This window comes from Triplophysa dalaica, chromosome 7, assembly GCF_015846415.1.
Source record: "Triplophysa dalaica isolate WHDGS20190420 chromosome 7, ASM1584641v1, whole genome shotgun sequence".
In the NCBI taxonomy this organism is placed as follows: Eukaryota; Metazoa; Chordata; class Actinopteri; order Cypriniformes; family Nemacheilidae; genus Triplophysa; species Triplophysa dalaica.
The window spans coordinates 410,001-429,035 of record NC_079548.1 but is presented as its reverse complement, the minus strand read 5'-3'; the positions used below and the strand labels follow the sequence as shown (position 1 = coordinate 429,035).

At 40.2% G+C, this 19,035-nt stretch overlaps 2 protein-coding genes across 2 annotated transcripts in view; one reads left to right on the top strand and one right to left on the bottom strand.

Moving 5' to 3' along the window:
* Positions 1 to 1,254: 1,254 nt before the first annotated feature.
* On the bottom strand, positions 1,255 to 5,867 carry LOC130426241 (transcription factor Sox-10-like). The gene is made up of 4 exons (XM_056752911.1): positions 5,733 to 5,867; positions 3,414 to 4,004; positions 2,243 to 2,505; positions 1,255 to 2,157 (listed from the first exon to the last, which is right to left on the bottom strand). The coding sequence occupies exons 2-4, from the start codon at positions 3,845 to 3,847 to the stop codon at positions 1,391 to 1,393; spliced, it is 1,464 nt and encodes a 487-aa protein (XP_056608889.1). The 5' UTR covers positions 3,848 to 4,004; positions 5,733 to 5,867; the 3' UTR covers positions 1,255 to 1,390.
* Positions 5,868 to 7,453: 1,586 nt separating this feature from the next.
* The window catches only part of LOC130426252 (ER lumen protein-retaining receptor 3), a 41,270-nt gene continuing 29,688 nt past the window's right edge, over positions 7,454 to 19,035 (top strand). The window contains exon 1 of the mRNA XM_056752927.1: positions 7,454 to 7,602. Within this exon, the coding sequence (XP_056608905.1) occupies positions 7,516 to 7,602 (87 nt within the window). The 5' untranslated portion in view covers positions 7,454 to 7,515. The remainder of the gene's footprint in view (positions 7,603 to 19,035) is intronic.

The window sequence follows — 19,035 nt, the reverse complement described above, 5'->3', positions numbered from 1 at the left end:
TCCAAAGAAAGACGGTTTTGACATGATGATAATGAATAAATGCTGACAGAATGTTTGAGTGAAATATCACTTTAATTGTGTGATCAAATACCAAGTCAAGAATCGTTGAGTTTAATAAAGTGGTTTGATCATCGTTGGTCCGGTATACCGGATTCAAACACGTGATCACACGACCGCGTCACGAGCGGTTATATTGCAGGATGAATGATTTCTTTAATGAGTTTGTATGACTTGAGCTTTATTTAAAGTGAGGGAGGTTAGTCATTGCTCTCTTCTATTTACACAGAAAAACAACAACACTTAGCAACCACAACATTACACAACAACAAAAACAATCCGACATCGGAAAAAAACGCTACTGATAAAAAAAGAAAAAAACAACAAATATAAATAATATTCTGTAATATATAACAAGAAAGACCTACTGTAAGATGTAGGCTCTAAATCGAGATTTTGCTTTTTAATAGAAAATAACAAAACAAGTCTACATCAAAGGAAAAAATATTAAACATCGTGTACAATAACAGACCGTTTTGTAAGTTGTACAAAATTATATCGAGTTTTATTTGTTTGTCACGTGTTCAGAACAGAAATGCAAATTGATGTATTCTTTACATTTCAGTGTTTATATACGGTTATTCCACAAAATACGTTAAAAATAACATTTGAAAAAAATCACATAAGAATTTAGACTCCGCAATAGTTTCGTGTCCTGAAAAAAGTTTCCTTTGATTTAAATCGTGAACCTACGATCGTTCGACATGATGAGAGACGCGTCGTTACGTCATGACAGCGTCGCGTCTCTTGCGTCTGTGTTTAACACCGTAAATTCATCTGGTGTTCATCTGTGAAATTTACACAAACTGACAATATCGTGAAGAAACTCAACACAGTGGTGAAGACGGAGTTCAGTGGAGTTATGGCAACAAAATCACAAGAGCGACGTCACTAAAACAGATTACAATAATGCAAACACGTCATTATTAATGTGACAACAAAAACAATATGGCCTTATTTTGGTTAATAAAAGAGATTATTCATTCATACAAATATAAAAACACAGATGTACAGGTAATATTATCAGATCTCTGTCGCGTGTGTGGATGTTGAGTTGAAGTTTCTGTTAAACCGAATGGAGAAACTCACAATTTCTTCTGGTTTGAATGTTTTGGTCTCTTACTTTGGTCATAATGGACTCATAAAACATTGTTTGTGTCAGTAGAGTAAGAGCAGATCTCTGTCATGATATTTCCCTGCAGATGTCCACACACCCCTCAGAATGCTGTAGATTGTAGTGCAGGCCAATATTTCTCATGATGTTCATGAAGCACACGAACAGCTACTGGATTCAAACAGGACTGAAACCGTTGTGTGTGTGTTTGTGTGTGTGTCACGGTCGTGACAGTGTGGTGTAGACAGGCTGCTCCCAGTGTGTTGGGCTGTGTGACTGCGGCACTGATCCGGGGTCAGGGATGGCTGTGTACAGAGGCCTCTGGGACGGGCCCATGTAAGAGAAGGCGGAGTAAAGGCCGGAGGTCTGACCGGAGTGAGCGTAGTACGAGCCGGACGCCTGGTGCTCGGCGTAATCGAACTGGGCTCTGGTCGCCAGCGAGGGGAAGGCGGAGCTGTAGTGCGGCAGACTGAGAGGCGTGTAGGTGACGTGAGCTCCGCTGGCTGCAGACGCCGCCTCGCTGGAGAAATGAGCCTCGCTCTTGATCTGAGTCTTCCCCACATCTGAGCCCAGGTGCTGCTGGGACGACAGCTGCTGTTTGGAGAGCCACGCGCCTGAGTGCCCGCTGGCGGCCGCCAGGGCCGACGTGATTCCGTACGAATACGGGGAGGCCGAGGATCCCGAGCCCGCTCCTCCCGTCACCTGTGCCACGCCGGGGTGACCGTTGGGGGGCAAATACTGGTCAAACTCATTCACATCAAACGGCTCCATGTTGGCCATCACGTCATGACTGATCTCACCAATGTCCACGTTACCAAAGTCAATGTGAGGTTTGCTGCTGCCCGACGCAGAGGAGGAGCTTCCGTCTGCTCCCACCCCCAGACCACCCCTGGATCCCCCGGCCTCACGCTTCCCTTCCCCAGATTTACCCCCCTGCAGTTCTGTTTTAGGGGTGGTGGGGGGTGTCGGCGGGCTGTGATTCTGACCTGAAACAACAAACGGAATGCGATCAGATGTTTGTTGCGGGTGACGACGAGTGTTGACGTATGCAGGGGTGTTTGTGTGTCTCACCTGTAGAGTGAGGGTGATGCCCGTCGCCCAGCGGTGACCCCGCCGCCCCGCTGTGTGCCACCTCCAGGTGCAGACTCTTGTAATGTGATTGGCTGTGACTGACCTCGCCCTCGGAGTGGCCGTCGCCCTCAGATCCGGTTCCCAGTTTGCCGTTCTTGCGTCGACGTGGCTGATATTTGTACTCGGGATAATCCTTCTTATGCTGTTTCCTCAAACGCTCGGCCTCTTCAATGAAAGGCCTCTTATCCGACTCGTTCAGGAGTCTGAAAATAAAATGTAGGGAAGAATTTGCTTATTTTAAATCAAATCTTTCATGTCAACTGTGTAATACCAGGATTTCATTTTGTGACACACTTCCCAATAAAATAAGTAGAGCCAGTGTTTACTTTATTTCCATCTTCAGAAAATGACTTTGGCCTTCACATTGTTGTACTGTTAAATAGTGAGAACGCTTCAGATTTCTGCTCTCGTATGTTTGGTGTTGGAGGCGTCCACCCTGTCACCCCATCATCATGAGCGAGCGAGAACTTTTATTTATTTATTTATTTATACTCTCAGTGTTAAACACCGTCACTGCAGTCTAGTAGAATCAAACACTCGCTGCCTCATTAAAATAAACTATTCAACATAAATATACTCACTAATGCTGTGTGTGTGTCTGTGTGTGTGTGTGTGTGTGTGTGTGTGTGTGTGTGTGTGTGTGTGTGTGTTTCCACAGCGGCTCCTGAAGGGATTTGTCGCTCTAATATGGTTTCGTGAAGGAATGATTATTTCAGACTAAAGCCACAGCCCAGCTAACAGGAAACTCTGGGTAACGGTCTCTTTAAGTTGTCTCAAACTACTCTCAAAGTTATCAAAAATGTTCTTGCATCAACCTGAAAAGAATGTTTTATCGACATTATATGTCATTCAGTTTTAAGAATAATGTTTGTATGAAAACAATGTGAAAAATGTAAAACAGTATTTTCAAAACCTAATATGATGATAGGAAATCGATCTTGGAAAATCTTTTCTGTTCTGAGACCCGTGTTCAGTTTTATCCTTAAAAAGAACATTTTTATGTGTGTTCTTAGTGTGTATCATGCAACATCACAAGAGTAAACAATATGTGGTCACGTGACCCTGTGGTTATTTCTCTCTCTTGTGGTCAGTGGATGTCATGTGTTCTCACCTCCAGAGTTTGCCGAGCGTCTTGCTGAGCTCGGCGTTGTGCAGGTGCGGATATTGATCCGCCAGTTTCCGGCGCGCGGCCTGCGCCCACACCATGAACGCGTTCATCGGCCGCTTCACGTGCGGCTTGTTCTTGCTGCCCGAGTTCACGCGCACGGGCATGGGCACGAGGGTCCAGTCGTATCCGTTCAGCACCTGACTGACCGCCTCGCGGATCCCGATGGGGAAACGGTCGTCTTCTTCGTCCGACTTCACCGAGACGCTCGCGGAGACGCCCGCCGCCTCCTCGCCCGACATCTGAGACGGCTGACCGGACAACGGGGAGTCCGCCCCTCCGGGAGCGCCCGACGAGGGCCCGGGGGACATGGAGCGACCGTCTTCGGACACCCCGGGACTCATCTCCACCTCAGATAAACTGTGTTCCTCCGCCGACATCGCTGCTCTCGCGCTGCGCTCTCGGGTGTCGGGAAGGTTCTCAGTAGATTTCGGTTCTCCGATGGGACTGTTGCACTTCTTTCACTCGCTTCTGGTTCTGTCAAAGGGAACCCATTCGCTGTCTTCCTCGGGATGAAGATGTGTCTGTCACAAAGACCTGCAAGACAATCCACACAAAGGTCAGGTGTGTATGACCTCCACAACACGAGGGGAAATACATGAACAAAGTTTGCATTTACAAATGTGAGGGGGATCTGCCTCAGCGCTGCTCATAAGTCAAACATCTCGAGAACAAGATACACGTGTTAAGGGAAAGCTGCTCTAAACACTGAGCCTTTGACTTTATTTACAATTCACGTGTTTCCAGAGCAGCGCCGCAATCATATGTGGCGTCAGTGTGTGTTATTTTAGCTTCACTCCCGCTAACAGGCTACTGTTGAAACTCTGGCGGTTTGTTCAAGCTCCCGGGAGAGAAAGTGCTGGAATAATACCGGCTTCATTGCTGGATAAACACTGACCGCGTGCGTGCGCTCGCGCGCCTGCTCGGCTGAATCACACAGTGTTTGTGCGCGTGTGAAAGCACAAGAGACGACTCAGAATCAGCCGAGAGCACATATGCGTATTACACGCACATATTACACGCAACATTCATGACACTATTTCTTTCAGCATGTATGTGCTCTATTCTCGAGTGAATATTAAAGATCGGTGTTTAAGACTTGAGTTACTGCTGGGTGTCAGATCGGATCTCGACATCACCGTTAATTATAATCAGACTCGGATGAGAGTCGAGTGTCACATCTGTGTCTGATTCTGTCTGAGTACAAGGGTAAAGTTTCGCAAAGCGCCTCAGATTGTTTACGTCACATAGCACCTCAGATAAACAGGTTCTAGTCACGCGTGTTTTATTTGTGTGTGAATAGAGCGCCTCTGTTTGCGCTATTTTCCGTCAAACGCGTTTCAGCACAAAAAGCGCTTGTTTTTGCGCGTGCCCGGCGCAGAGGTCTCACCTCTCACAGCTCTGAAACTAAAGCTCATTATTCGTGTTTCTGTCACTGCTCAATGTGTTTACTCAAAAGTTTTTATGTCCGTCATTATTTCGACAAACGCCTGAAATGATTTGCGCCGGTTCATTCAGTAAGATCATTACGCATGGCTTGACAATAATTTGTCCCCAATTCCCACATGCCAAAACACAAACTCTCACTAATGACGCAATTTCATTCAAACATGTCGAAATTAATGTCGTTCAAAATTGAAACAACATCTGATTTACACAAGTTCAGCTTATCTGGTGATCAATGAAAATGACATATCAGAAGATCACAAACTAAGTTTTTTAGCTTGACGCAGAAGTAAATCATTTGACTTTTAGGACATTTAGATTAGACAGTCCAATATTTGCTCATAATGAGCATAACCTGTTGCTCACAAAAAAAAATTAAAGAACCTTCCATTACACCTTGTTCCAAATCGTCATTTTTATTTTTTAATGTTGATTCGCATGAATCTTTAAAGATACACATTAGGACACTAACTCGTTTTAAAGAGCGTCTTCCTGAAAACGCAGATGATTTTACACTACAGTTATTTATTATTTCACACTTTAAAGTCGTAAATTATTTCTTCTGTAAAAAAATCGCTTGTCGTGTTACCAAAACTCAACGATAGAAATAAGCCGAACAGAAAACTCATGCAAACTTTTCAAGAAACTTGAAAGTAGAAAAGTAGAAAATAAATCCAGTGTATATGCTAAAGTATTTAATCATATCATTTCATTCCGTTCGGCCTTTTTTCGACGGATTCCAGTGTCGTATATCCACACACAGTGTTAGTGAGAGAAAGAGAGAGAGAGAGAGAGAGGTAATAATGTCAAGCGTCTTACTGCACTAAAGCAGGTCGCCCGCCCAGCGCGAGAGTCCGTCCGTCGGTTCCTGCCCCCTCGCTCGCGCTCTGAATGCCCCTCTGTGTCGCGCGCCGGGGCTTAAAGAGCCTCGTTGTGTGAAGAGGGAGAAAAAAACTAATTCATGGAAAAAAATCTCTTAAAGGAGCCCGTCGGGTCGCTCTCTGATTGGCTGCGGATTGTGCTCGGAGTTTTTTTACGGTGGGCGTGATTTCTGCTGCAAATCACCCGCAGTAATATTTGGCCTCCAGTGTAATTTAATCTTTATTTGCGATTTAAACATTTCCGTGCATTTCTTAATATCTGCTGAGTTTCATATTTCTGTGTTTCGTTAATTTTGTCGGAATGTTTAAAAGCCCGTCTGCAGATTTTCCTATAAGTATTTTTTTCATAATGTGCAATAAAAACAAAACTCTGGACGAAATCTGTCTATGCATCATCTGATCTTTTTTAACTACCTAAATCAAAGAAATTGATCACATTTGTATTTCTTTCTTATTGATAATATTTGATTTAATACAATGTCTTGTTTTTATTTATTTAGTTATAACGTGTTGGTTTAACTTTTTCATTTAATGAAATCAATCAACACGTCGGATCTTCTAATGGCTTGTGGACTTTTTAAAATAAATATTTTAAGTACTTTATTTTACAGCTCCTATTGAAGATAAACTCGCTCACGTGGTTGTATTTGCGCCAGAACTGTCTATGTTTGACTCTTTTTCTTATTATTGTGTTTTTAATGTCACTGTTTCAGTGATAAGTTTCACAGGTGGTCACCGTGTCACGGGGTCTTGGCTCATTCTTTGAAGTCTTTCCGATCACACTGGCCCGTTGTTGGACGGGTTGTGCCGCAGGGTAAAAGTGAGGTTCAGGGACCTTCAGACCCGCCAAGCGTCACAAACCTGTCAGCAGCGCCGCGTCGGGGCATCGCACCTGCTGTGCGCAATAAAGTCTTTATTCTTACATTCTTATTGGCCGCCATGCGACGTTGGAAAAAAGTAAACTTTTAGAAATGATTATAAGATTGTCCAACAACTGCGTAATGTGTCGTTTGTGTGTTCAAGTTACTGAATCTCCTCCAGTAAACAATTTAACGCCCACTGTGCACCAGAAGAAACTTATTTGTAGTTTCTGATGAAATCTCGGTATTTGACATGAGTTCACAGCATGCGCTTGATGTAGCGCGCGCAGGCCCGATGCGGCCCGCGCGCGCAGCGTTGGAATGAGCCTGTGTCTTGTTATGTGTGAGTTTTATAATCGCATCAGCGTCACATAAAAACACAGAGAGCGCATTTAACGCGTTTAACGCGTTTAAACAGAAAATATAGAAAGACGAGAAGAGAGGGGAACGACGGGCCAAACGCATACAAACACGCGCGCTGTTCTGGTCAACAATAACCTCTTGTATTGCCATCGCGCGACACCCCCCACCAGCCAGGCCAAAAATCATTCCCTTTTTCATTATCCATGAATGTTGACTCTGATAAGGGGATCCTGACTATGAGAGCATCTCTGTGTCTCGGTCTCTCTCTTTCTTTGCGTCCTTTGTTTTATCTCAGGTGAATTGTAATCATGTGATCAAACGAGCACCCTCCTTCCATTACCCCCTTAAATGAAAAAATGAAGAACAAAAAGCAGTTCTGTGTATATAAAAAAAGAAAAGAAAGAGAAAAGACGCGCGTCTCTCTTTAGAGCGTCTTTTCTCCGTGTTCCTGCAAACGTACACATATAGAGAGAGGCGAAAGCGCGCGCAGCTCTGTGGATGTATACGTGTCTCACTGCTCACCCGACACGGGTGTCCTGTCCTCCAGGGGGGAACATGGACCCGCGGCCTGCTCGACACTTTCATGTGAGTTTTTTCCCTGTGGCTCTTGGAGAGGTTGGGAAAGACGCACAGGGAAGCGGGGAGACCACAGTTTGGGAAAGCTGACATATGTAGATATATAGATGTGACTTGGTCTCCAAGCCTGTACGTGCAGATCCAGAGCTGTCGTTATTTGCATTTGTGCGCGTTTCTCTCTCTCCCTCTCTCTCTCCCTCTCTCTCTCTCTCTCTCTCTCTCTCTCTTCAAGTCAAAGACATGAGTGCTTTATTATTTTTTATGATGTGATGGGTTTACTATCTGATGTATTTCTTTTGTAGCGTTTAATTCTTTGGGCATTGAGACCGAACTTCAGAAAATTAATGTATAGGCGATTTCGTTTTTTTAGCCTGTAAAAGCTTTTACGTATTTTTTTTAATTTAACTGTCAACCATTCGTTCGTAATTAATTTATTGTGCTACAGAATGTTTTTCAAATGATAAAACTGTAGTGTAAAGTAAATGGTATAACGCAGGGTTATAATACTACTCGATTGATTGTAACTGCTGTTATTTGAGTTTTCCGATTTATTTCGTTTTTCTCGTATTGATAGAATATTTAGTGATCGAATGTAACATACATTGTAATTGATTCATATCGAAATATACTAAAACTGTAAATTTGCAGGTGCGCTGGATGCCTGTGCGCGTGACGCGTCATTATCTGAATTAATTAATAATCATTAACTCATCTTTTGCAATATGGATTTTAAAAAAACAATCAAAGGGCCGTCAAACAATTTAAATTGAGTTATCCATTACTTTCAGATATTAATAAATCGTATATTTTTATGATTATCATTTGTATTATTATACACGCAAGGCTATAATTATTGTTGTGGTTGTTGTTGTAATTATATTTGCGTTGTTTGTTGAAGATGTGGCATTGTATTAAAGTTGAAAAAAGTTGAACGGAATTTTCCATCATCATAAATCGTTTGTAAAATTAATCAAATTACACTTAAATTCGTGTCACGCAGCAGTATTTAAATGTAATAATCTTTACCTGAGGCAGGATATATTTTGAAATAACTCACGTCTGGATTATTGATGCGTCACTTTGTGCGATAGAAATTAATTAATTTTCAGCTTCATTATTATATTTATTTCTCAATTATTTTTCTATATAATAATTCTAAATAATAAAACGTTTTCTAATAATTATATTATTTCTGAAAATTCTTTATTTAATTGACAAGCGCGTGTATATGATATAAATATTTGTCACATTTCCGAATCGAATTATGTTCAGGATCGATCCATAGTTTATTATAATTGACATAATTCATGATAGAAACTTGTTTTTGTGCGTAAATAAAATCCCTATCAAGAGTATTGTTGACGATGAAGTTTTGACATTAACTGAAGTGTGAATCTGAGCGCGCGTGAATTCAGTTTGTATTTACAGATTTCACTTTGTTTTTGTTCATTTTGTTAAAGTAAGGAAAGCATTCTCTGTTCATTGTGTGTGTGTAGGGTTAGAAAGATGGACATTTTTTGGTCCCCATGAGGAAACAAGATTGTAAATCATACAGAATTAACTTTTTTGAAAGTCTAATCTTTGTATAAAGTGTGATTGATCACTATCTATTCCTTATTTTGATAGATATCTTAATTATCAAATACCAAGTTACAAAAAGGCTTTCCATATGTGTTTCCTTTATAACAAAATTGTAATGTTTTATTGTAATCATAATGCAAAACTTGGTACTTATCAAAACAAAAATATCTAAAAGTTGATAATAAATGGACAGAAGATGAGCTGATTGTGAGGTTTAGGGGGAGATTATTATATATTGTTTTTTTACAGTATAAAAACCATTGTGTCTATGGAATGTCCCCATAAAACATGGAAACCCAACATGTGTGTGTGTGTGTGTGTGTGTTTGTGGTGCAGTTGTATGTGCAGCATGTGACTGTGATGATGATGCTTGTTGCCGTTGGAGACGGTCACAGAGGTGTCAGTACAGATCCTCGTGGGTGCAGAGGTCAAAAGGTCAATGTGAGCAGGACAGTGAGATCATTTGTGACCCTGGATTCTTAAGTATCATGCTCATTAAGTTCCATGAAGATATTTAGTAAATGTCCTACCGTAGATAAATCAAAACTTTATTTGAGTAATATACTGTGCTAAAGACTTCTTCATTTCAACAACTTTATAAGCTGTTTTCTCAGTTTTGAGAATTTTTGAAACAGTTGTATCTCAGCCAAACATTGTCTGATTCTTACAAACTGTATATGAATGGATAGCTGATTTATTTTAGATGATATATGAATGTACATTGAGAATTGACCCATACGACTGGTTTTGTTGCCTGGGTCACATGTCCCTTCTGTAAACACAAACCTGAGCGCTGGTTGAGTGTGTGTGTGTGTGTGTGTTGTCAGGATAGAAAGTTTCATGACAGGAAGTTGAGCAAACACAACACGTGAAGAGAGTTTTTCTCTTGTGAGAATGAAGGCTTGCTCTTTTGTCCGCTGTAATGATGGAGATAAATTCCTGGGGGAATTCCTGAATCTAAAGGTCATGGACTCAGGTTTTGTCTATCATGATGTTTTTCTCTGAGAAGAAGGTGGGCGGAGCCTCAGCGTCACCTGACCGTCACCTGACCGTCCTCAGCTCAGGAGAACTTTAGGCTCCAGTGAGTCTCACCTGAAGCTCGCTCGAAATACCGAGAAACACCAACTCTCTCTTTGTTTTGTTATTGCTGAATGTGGCCAAAACGAACTGTTTCTGTCTTTTGTTTTTGTTTTAGGCTCTTTCTGCTTCTCCATGAAATATTGTGAATACATCAGATGTTATCAAATGAAATGAGGTAATCAATGAAAACTCAGGCCTGATTTAAAGACATGTTTTTTCTTTAGAATATTCTTAAGCATGTTTTTGTTCTTCACATATTTATTTGTGTTTATGAGATGTATTCCACATGTGTCTCTGACCGGTTTAGTTAAATAATCACATGAAGAAGACTGAAAGAAAAGATGAGTTTGATGTTTCTGTGTGTGCACCTGTGATGGAAATCTCGTGCTGCTGTGGGAACGTCCCTTCAAAGAGCTTCTGTGTGTGTGTGTTTGTGTGTGTGTGTGTGTGTGTTTGTGTGTGTGCGCCGCATGTGTGTGTTTGTGATTGCGCGCACATGTGTGTACATGTATGTGTTTGTGTGTGTGCGTATGTGTGCCGCATGTGTGTGTTTGTGTGCGTGCGTATGTGTGCCGCATGTGTGTGTTTGTGTGTTTGTTTGTGTGTGTGCGTATGTGTGCCGCATGAGTGTGTTTGTGTGTTTGTTTGTGTGTGTGTGCGTATGTGTCCCGCATGTGTGTGTTTGTGATTGCGCGCACATGTGTGTGTGTTTGTGTGTGTGTTTGCGGTTGCGTGCACCAGTGTGTGCGTGCTTGTGATTGCACGCACACACGTGTGTGTGTATGTGTGCGAGTTTGCACACGTCTGTGTTATTGCGCACACATGTGTGTGTGTGTGTGTAAGTTTTTGCACAGATGCGTGTGTGTGTGTTTGTGTGTGTGTGTGTTTGCGCGCACGTGTGTAGGATTTTGTTCATTTAAGTCAGGCTTTAAAACAAACATGTTAACAACTGCACAAAACAAGTGGAAGCAAATCATTGACATTGTGAGGATGATTTTGTGTTTTAGTGGATTTATGAAGTTTACACAATCAGTAGAAACGATCTGATCTGTACCTTCTAATAATTCTTTATCCTAGACATCCATCAGATGAAATGGAGATCACAAATGTTCTTTAAGTCTCAGATGTTGATCCTCACAAATTTAGGAGAAACGTCTGAGACAAAGATAATATTGAGATGAAACACAACTGAGAGCTTCATCAAATCTCTTGAGCTGTGCAAGAGAAACATCTGAGCAATAATGTTCTCCTGTGGATAGCAGGTGTCTGACACACACACACACACACACACACACACACAGTGTTGATCATTTTCATTTCTTCACAGTCTCCACTGTGATGATTTCAGACGTGATGATGTGTGTTCTGTCAGTCTGTCGAGTGTTTGTGAGTGATGACTTCATGACATTAAACTCCAGCTGCACGTCACCACTGTAACTCTTCTGGTCCCTGTTGAATATTTCCAGCTCATTAACATGTTATCATCTTCAGAGGGTTAATAAAATCATCCGGGGGTCCGTGACCTCCGCTGACCCCACGTCTCTCTCCCCACCCATCTTTTAATAAATCGATGCAGCTGCGTAACGCTTAAATAGGTCCTGCTCGGGATGAATCCTGCTTTTGTGTGGCTCTCTTTCTGCTGGTGGACGGGTGGCAGTTGTGTGGTGGGGGGGAAAGTTGGACAGGATTCCTCTGCAGCTGGGGAAGAATAGACGGAGCGAGAGAGAGAGAGAGAGAATGAATGCACCATTGTGCGGTGGCTTCATATCTGCTCTGACTGCCTCCACCAAGAGTCCAGTTACCCGATTGTGTTGAAGCAACATCTGAGGAAGCTGATATGGGCTTTCACAGGGTCTCATGTGGAGGAGGGAGAGATGGAGACCTGCTTTTCAGGTATGCCTAAATCCTTCTGCGGCAGGTGTCGTCACCGTAGCAACGACCCACCGGAAGAAAACATGCACCCCATCATTCCCTCTGTGCATCCGTCCAAACATATCAAACGCTCGTCCTCTTTAGGTGAATGATGCTCACGTCTTTCTCGTTCACAGCTCAAGAGATCTGATGGAGTTCACACCTGAGATGAGATGAATGTAGAGTGTAATGTGATGAGTTGATGTTGAGATCTTCAATAATATTGATGTTTGATCACAGACGAGACAGAGAGTTCAGTTTGACGTCTCCTCTAAAACTCTCCTGACACATATCTGACTCTTTCTCTCAGGAGAAACATCTGAGACACACACGAGAGGTCCACTGAATCTCACTGATGTCCAGAGGAGATGATGGAGATGTAGAAGAGATCTCATGTCCTCCTCTGAGGAGTCTTGTCTGGTGTGATTCTCTTTATGTTATTGAAGTGTTTTTATAAAGGTGAACTGTGTTTCTTTGGATTATCTCCTTATAAATCTCACAGATATCAAATGAGGTTTTGTTATCAAGAATTGTTATCATGGATTCATGTCTGCTCATGTTAGTTGATGTGTCCTGTAATGTCTACAGTAAACATACATGATAAAACATGTTAAACTCATGAACTGCGACGAGTTGTTTCTGTGTGTGTATTGTTCAGTATGGTGAGATCTCTGTTCCCGGATGCTGATTGGTCAACTCCAGTTTGCTGATGTCATCGCGACTGCTCTGTTGTGTAGTGAACATGGTGATTTCAGAAACATCAGCATGAACATTCCCCGACAGAAACAAGGAGAATCATTTAAACACGTCCGTTCATTTCTTCATTCTTCTGTTTATGATTGTGTTTACTTTGACCTCTCGTGACCCCTCATTAACTGAAACACACGTCTCCTCCGCCTCTCACGTCTAATCTCCGTCTGTGTTTTTATCATCTGTGTCATTTGACCATCGATCTGAGATGTGCCTCTGGGACTCTTTTTTTAGGTCACACTCGTCTCGTCAAAAGTGACCGAAGCCAATGTAATACTTTTTGTTTAATAATGATTTTATTTTCACATTTTTAGGGAATTCAATCGTTATTATTTATACAATAATTATTACCCATTTTAACCCACTGAAAACAATAAAATATATATATATATACTTGTAATGGATTTGTCAATTCATGCATTATTATAGGTTAAAACAGACCAGTCTATTAAAATCCAATTTAGTTTGTGAATTCCTATAGCTGTTGAGATATGATTTAGGATTTGTGTTTTTTAATGTACATTTAGACAATCTCAAATAAGATTTTTTTTCAACTTCTGTCCATTTTTGGTCCATTTTTTGATGTTTTTATTTTGATAAAGTACCAAGTTTTGCATTATGATTACAGTCAAACATTACAATTTTGTTATAAAGGAAACACATATGGAAAGCCTTTTTGTAACTTGGTATTTGATAATTAAGATATCTAACAAAATAAGGAATAGGTAGTGATCAATCACACTTTATACAAATATTTTGCAATTCATTATTATTTTGTTCAGTTTACTGGCCCTCATCATGTAGGGGTCACACTTGGCTCCAGTTACTTATTTCAGGAAAAATGATATTCTGTATTTGTGTAACAAAACATATTTAGCATTTTGAGTGAATTTTATGTTTCTAATTAATATTTATGCTAATATATTATAAAGATGTCTACCGATTGAAACAAAAACATTTTTACATTTTTTACAATTTTGTCAAATACTTTTAAATATGAAATACAGGTGCTGATCATATAATTAAAATATCATCAAAAAGTTGATTTATTTTACTAATTCCATTCAAAAAGTGAAACTTGTATAATGTATACATTCATTCCACACAGACTGATATATTTTAAGTGTTTATTTCTTTTAATTTTGATGATTATAACTGACAACTAATGAAAACCACAAATTCAGTTTCTCATAAAATTAGAATATTACTTAAGACCAATACAAAGGAAGGATTTTTAGAAATCTTGGCCAACTAAAAAAGTATGAACATGAAAAGTATGAGCATGTACATCACTCAGTACTTAGTTGGGGCTCCTTTTGTCTGAATTACTGCACCAATGCGGCGTGGCCTGGAGTGGATCAGTCTGTGGCACTACTCAGGTGTTATGAGAGCCCAGGTTGCTCTGATAGTGACCTTCAGCTCTGATGCATTGTTAGGTTCTGGCATATCACATCTTCCTCTTCACAATACCACATAGATTTTCTATGGGGTTAAGGTCAGGCGAGTTTGCTGGCCAATTAAGAATAGGGATACCATGGTCCTTAAACCAGGTACTGGTAGCTTTGGCACTGTGTGCAGGTGTCAAGTCCTGTTTGAAAATGAAAATGCATCTCCATAAAGTTGGTCAGCAGCAGGAAGCATGAAGATCTCTAAAACTTCCTGGTATACGGCTGTGTTGACCTTGGACCTCAGAACATCAGATGACATGTTACCCCAAACCATCACTGACTGTGGAAACTTTACACTGGACCTCAAGCAACATGGATTCTGTGCCTCTCCTCTCTTCCTCCAGACTCTGGGACCATGATTTCCAAAGGAAATGCAAAATTTACTTTCATCAGAGAACATAACTTTGGACCACTCAGCAGCCTTTATGTCTTCAGCCCAGGCGAGACGCTTCTGACGCTGTCTGTTGTTCAAGAGTGTCTTGACACAAGGAATGTGACAGCTGAAACCCATGTCTGACATACGTCTGTGTGTAGTGGTTCTTGAAGCACTGACTCCAGCTGCAGTCCACTCTTTGTGAATCTCATCCACATGTTTGAATGGGTTTTGTTTCACAATCCTCTCCAGGGTGCGGTTATACCTATTGCTTGTACACTTTTTTGTTCCCTTCGCCTCTCTATTAATGTGCTTGGACACAGAGCTCTGTGGAATGACCGTTTGTGTCTTCCCCTCCTTGTGCAAGGTGTCAATGGTGGTCTTTTGGACAACTGTCAGCTCAGCAGTCTTCCCCATGATTGTGTGGCCTACAGAACTAGACTGAGAGACCATTTAAAGGCCTTTGCATGTGTTTTAAGTTCATTAACTGATACGAGTGTGGCACCAGGTGTCTTCAATATTGAACCTTTTCACAATATTCTAATTTTTTGAGATACTGAATTTGGGGTTTTCATTAGTAATTAAAAATTAAAAGAAATTAGATGATTAGATTAGATTAGATTCAACTTTATTGTCATTACACATATACAAGTACAGTGTAACGAAATGTAGTTTAGGTCTAACCAGAAGTGCAATTAGCAAGTGCAGATATACAGTGTGAATAAATACAGAATACAATATTAGGAAAATACTTTACAATGGGCATGTACTATGAAAATATGACGGTCGGTGTGTACTATGGACAATATATACAAAAGGATATATACTGTGAACATTAATGTACAGGTGGTTATTAACAGATAACAATATAAACTATACAATAGTGCAAGTGACTTGAGTGTGCATTAATTAGACATTAGCTATTAAAGTAACAGTGCAGTAGATGAGTTGATGTGGTTATTAAAGATACAGTGCAGTACATGAGTTAATGCAGTTATTGAAGTTACAGTGCAGTAGATGAGCTAATGTGGTTATTAAAGGTACAGTGCAGTACATGAGTTAATGAAGTTATTAAAGGTACAGTGCAGTACATGAGTTAATGCAGTTATTAAGGTTACAGTGCAGTAGATGAGTTAATGCAGTTATTGAAGTTACAGTGCAGTAGATGAGTTAATGCAGTTATTAAGGTTACAGTGCAGTAGATGAGTTAATGCAGTTATTGAAGTTATAGTGCAATACATGAGAAGATGCAGTTATACATTTACAGTGCAGTAGATGAGTTAGTGCAGTTATTAAGGTTACAGTGCAGTAGATGAGTTAATGCCGTTATTAAAGTTACAGTGCAGTAGATGAGTTAATGAAGTTATTAAAGTTGTAGTGCAATACATGAGTAGATGCAGTTATACATTTACAGTGCAGTAGATGAGTTAGTGCAGTTATTAAAGTTACAGTGCAGTAGATGAGTTAATGAAGTTATTAAGGTTACAGTGCAGTAGATGAGTTAATGCCGTTATTAAAGTTACAGTGCAGTAGATGAGTTAATGAAGTTATTAAAGTTGTAGTGCAATACATGAGTAGATGCAGTTATACATTTACAGTGCAGTAGATGAGTTAGTGCAGTTATTGAAGTTACAGTGCAGTAGATGAGTTAGTGCAGTTATTAAAGTTACAGTGCAGTAGATGAGTTAATGAAGTTATTAAGGTTACAGTGCAGTAGATGAGTTAATGCAGTTATTAAGGTTACAGTGCAGTAGATGAGTTAGTGCAGTTATTAAGGTTACAGTGCAGTAGATGAGTTAATGAAGTTATTAAGGTTACAGTGCAGTAGATGAGTTAATGCCGTTATTAAAGTTACAGTGCAGTAGATGAGTTAATGAAGTTATTAAAGTTGTAGTGCAATACATGAGTAGATGCAGTTATACATTTACAGTGCAGTAGATGAGTTAGTGCAGTTATTAAAGTTACAGTGCAGTAGATGAGTTAATGAAGTTATTAAGGTTACAGTGCAGTAGATGAGTTAGTGCAGTTATTAAGGTTACAGTGCAGTAGATGAGTTAATGAAGCTATTAAGGTTACAGTGCAGTAGATGAGTTAATGCAGTTATTAAGGTTACAGTGGAGTAGATGAGTTAGTGCAGTTATTTAAGTTACAGTGCAGTAGATGAGTTAATGAAGTTATTAAAGTTGTAGTGCAATACATGAGTAGATGCAGTTATTAAGGTTACAGTGCAGTAGATGAGTTAATGAAGTTATTAAGGTTACAGTTCAGTAGATGAGTTAATTCAGTTATTAAGGTTACAGTGCAGTAGATGAGTTACTGCGGTTATTAAGGTTACAGTGGAGTAGATGAGTTAGTGCAGTTATTTAAGTTACAGTGAAGTAGATGCGTTAATGCAGTTATTGAAGTTACAGTGCAGTAGATGAGTTACTGCTGTTATTAAGGTTACAGTGCAGTAGATGCGTTAATGCGGTTATTAAGGTTACAGTGCAGTAGATGAGTAACTGCTGTTATTAAGGTTACAGTGCAGTAGATGCGTTAATGCGGTTATTAAGGTTACAGTGCAGTAGATGAGTTAATGCAGTTATTAAAGTTACAGTGCAGTAGATGAGTTAATGAAGTTATTAAGGTTACAGTGCAGTAGATGAGTTAATGCAGTTATTAAGGTTACAGTGCAGTAGATGAGTTAGTGCAGTTATTAAGGTTACAGTGCAGTAGATGAGTTAATGAAGTTATTAAGGTTACAGTGCAGTAGATGAGTTAATGCCGTTATTAAAGTTACAGTGCAGTAGATGAGTTAATGAAGTTATTAAAGTTGTAGTGCAATACATGAGTAGATGCAGTTATACATTTACAGTGCAGTAGATGAGTTAGTGCAGTTATTAAAGTTACAGTGCAGTAGATGAGTTAATGAAGTTATTAAGGTTACAGTGCAGTAGATGAGTTAATGCAGTTATTAAGGTTACAGTGCAGTAGATGAGTTAGTGCAGTTATTAAGGTTACAGTGCAGTAGATGAGTTAATGAAGCTATTAAGGTTACAGTGCAGTAGATGAGTTAATGCAGTTATTAAGGTTACAGTGGAGTAGATGAGTTAGTGCAGTTATTTAAGTTACAGTGCAGTAGATGCGTTAATGCAGTTATTGAAGTTACAGTGCAGTAGATGAGTTACTGCTGTTATTAAGGTTACAGTGCAGTAGATGCGTTAATGCGGTTATTAAGGTTACAGTGCAGTAGATGAGTAACTGCTGTTATTAAGGTTACAGTGCAGTAGATGCGTTAATGCGGTTATTAAGGTTACAGTGCAGTAGATGCGTTAATGCGGTTATTAAAGTTACAGTGCAGTAGATGAGTTAATGCAGTTAATAAAGTTACAGTGCAGTAGATGAGTTAATGAAGTTATTAAGGTTACAGTGCAGTAGATGAGTTAATGAAGTTATTAAGGTTACAGTGCAGTAGATGAGTTAATGCAGTTATTAAAGTTACAGTGCAGTAGATGAGTTAATGAAGTTATTAAGGTTACAGTGCAGTAGATGAGTTAATGCAGTTATTAAGGTTACAGTGGAGTAGATGAGTTAGTGCAGTTATTTAAGTTACAGTGCAGTAGATGAGTTAATGAAGTTATTAAAGTTGTAGTGCAATACATGAGTAGATGCAGTTATACATTTACAGTGCAGTAGATGCGTTAATGCAGTTATTGAAGTTATAGTGCAATAGATGAGTAGATGCAGTTAGTTATGCAATAGATGCAGTAATGCAATGGGTTACAGTACAGTAGAGAAGTTGGTGCAGTTATTGAAGTAACAGTGCAGTAGATGAGGTAATGCAATTATGAGAGTAGTCCATTAGTGCAAATGAGCATTCAGTGTAATATTCCTGGTGTGCAAGCGAGCAGTATAGAGTGCAAATGATGCTGTGTGTGTGTAAACAGTCCGGTAGAGCAGATAACATGCAGTACTGGTGGGTACAGTTCAGTCATGCATGGCAGCCCTGTATTGCAATGTAAACAATGTAATAGCAGCATTAAAGTTAAAGTTATGAGGGTAGTGGAATCAGTGGGGAGCAGAGTTCAATAATGAAACAGCTCTGGGAAAAAAAGCTGTTTCCTAGTCTGCTGGTTCTTGTCCGGAGGCACCTGAAGCGCCTACCGGAAGGCAGGAGAGTAAACAGTCTATGAGCGGGGTGAGAGGAGTCCTTGAGAATGCTGCGAGCTCGACGCAGACAGCGTTTCTTCTGGATGTCCTCAATGGAAGAGAGTGTAGTCCCTGTGATGCGCTGGGCTGTTTTCACCACCCGCTGCAGTG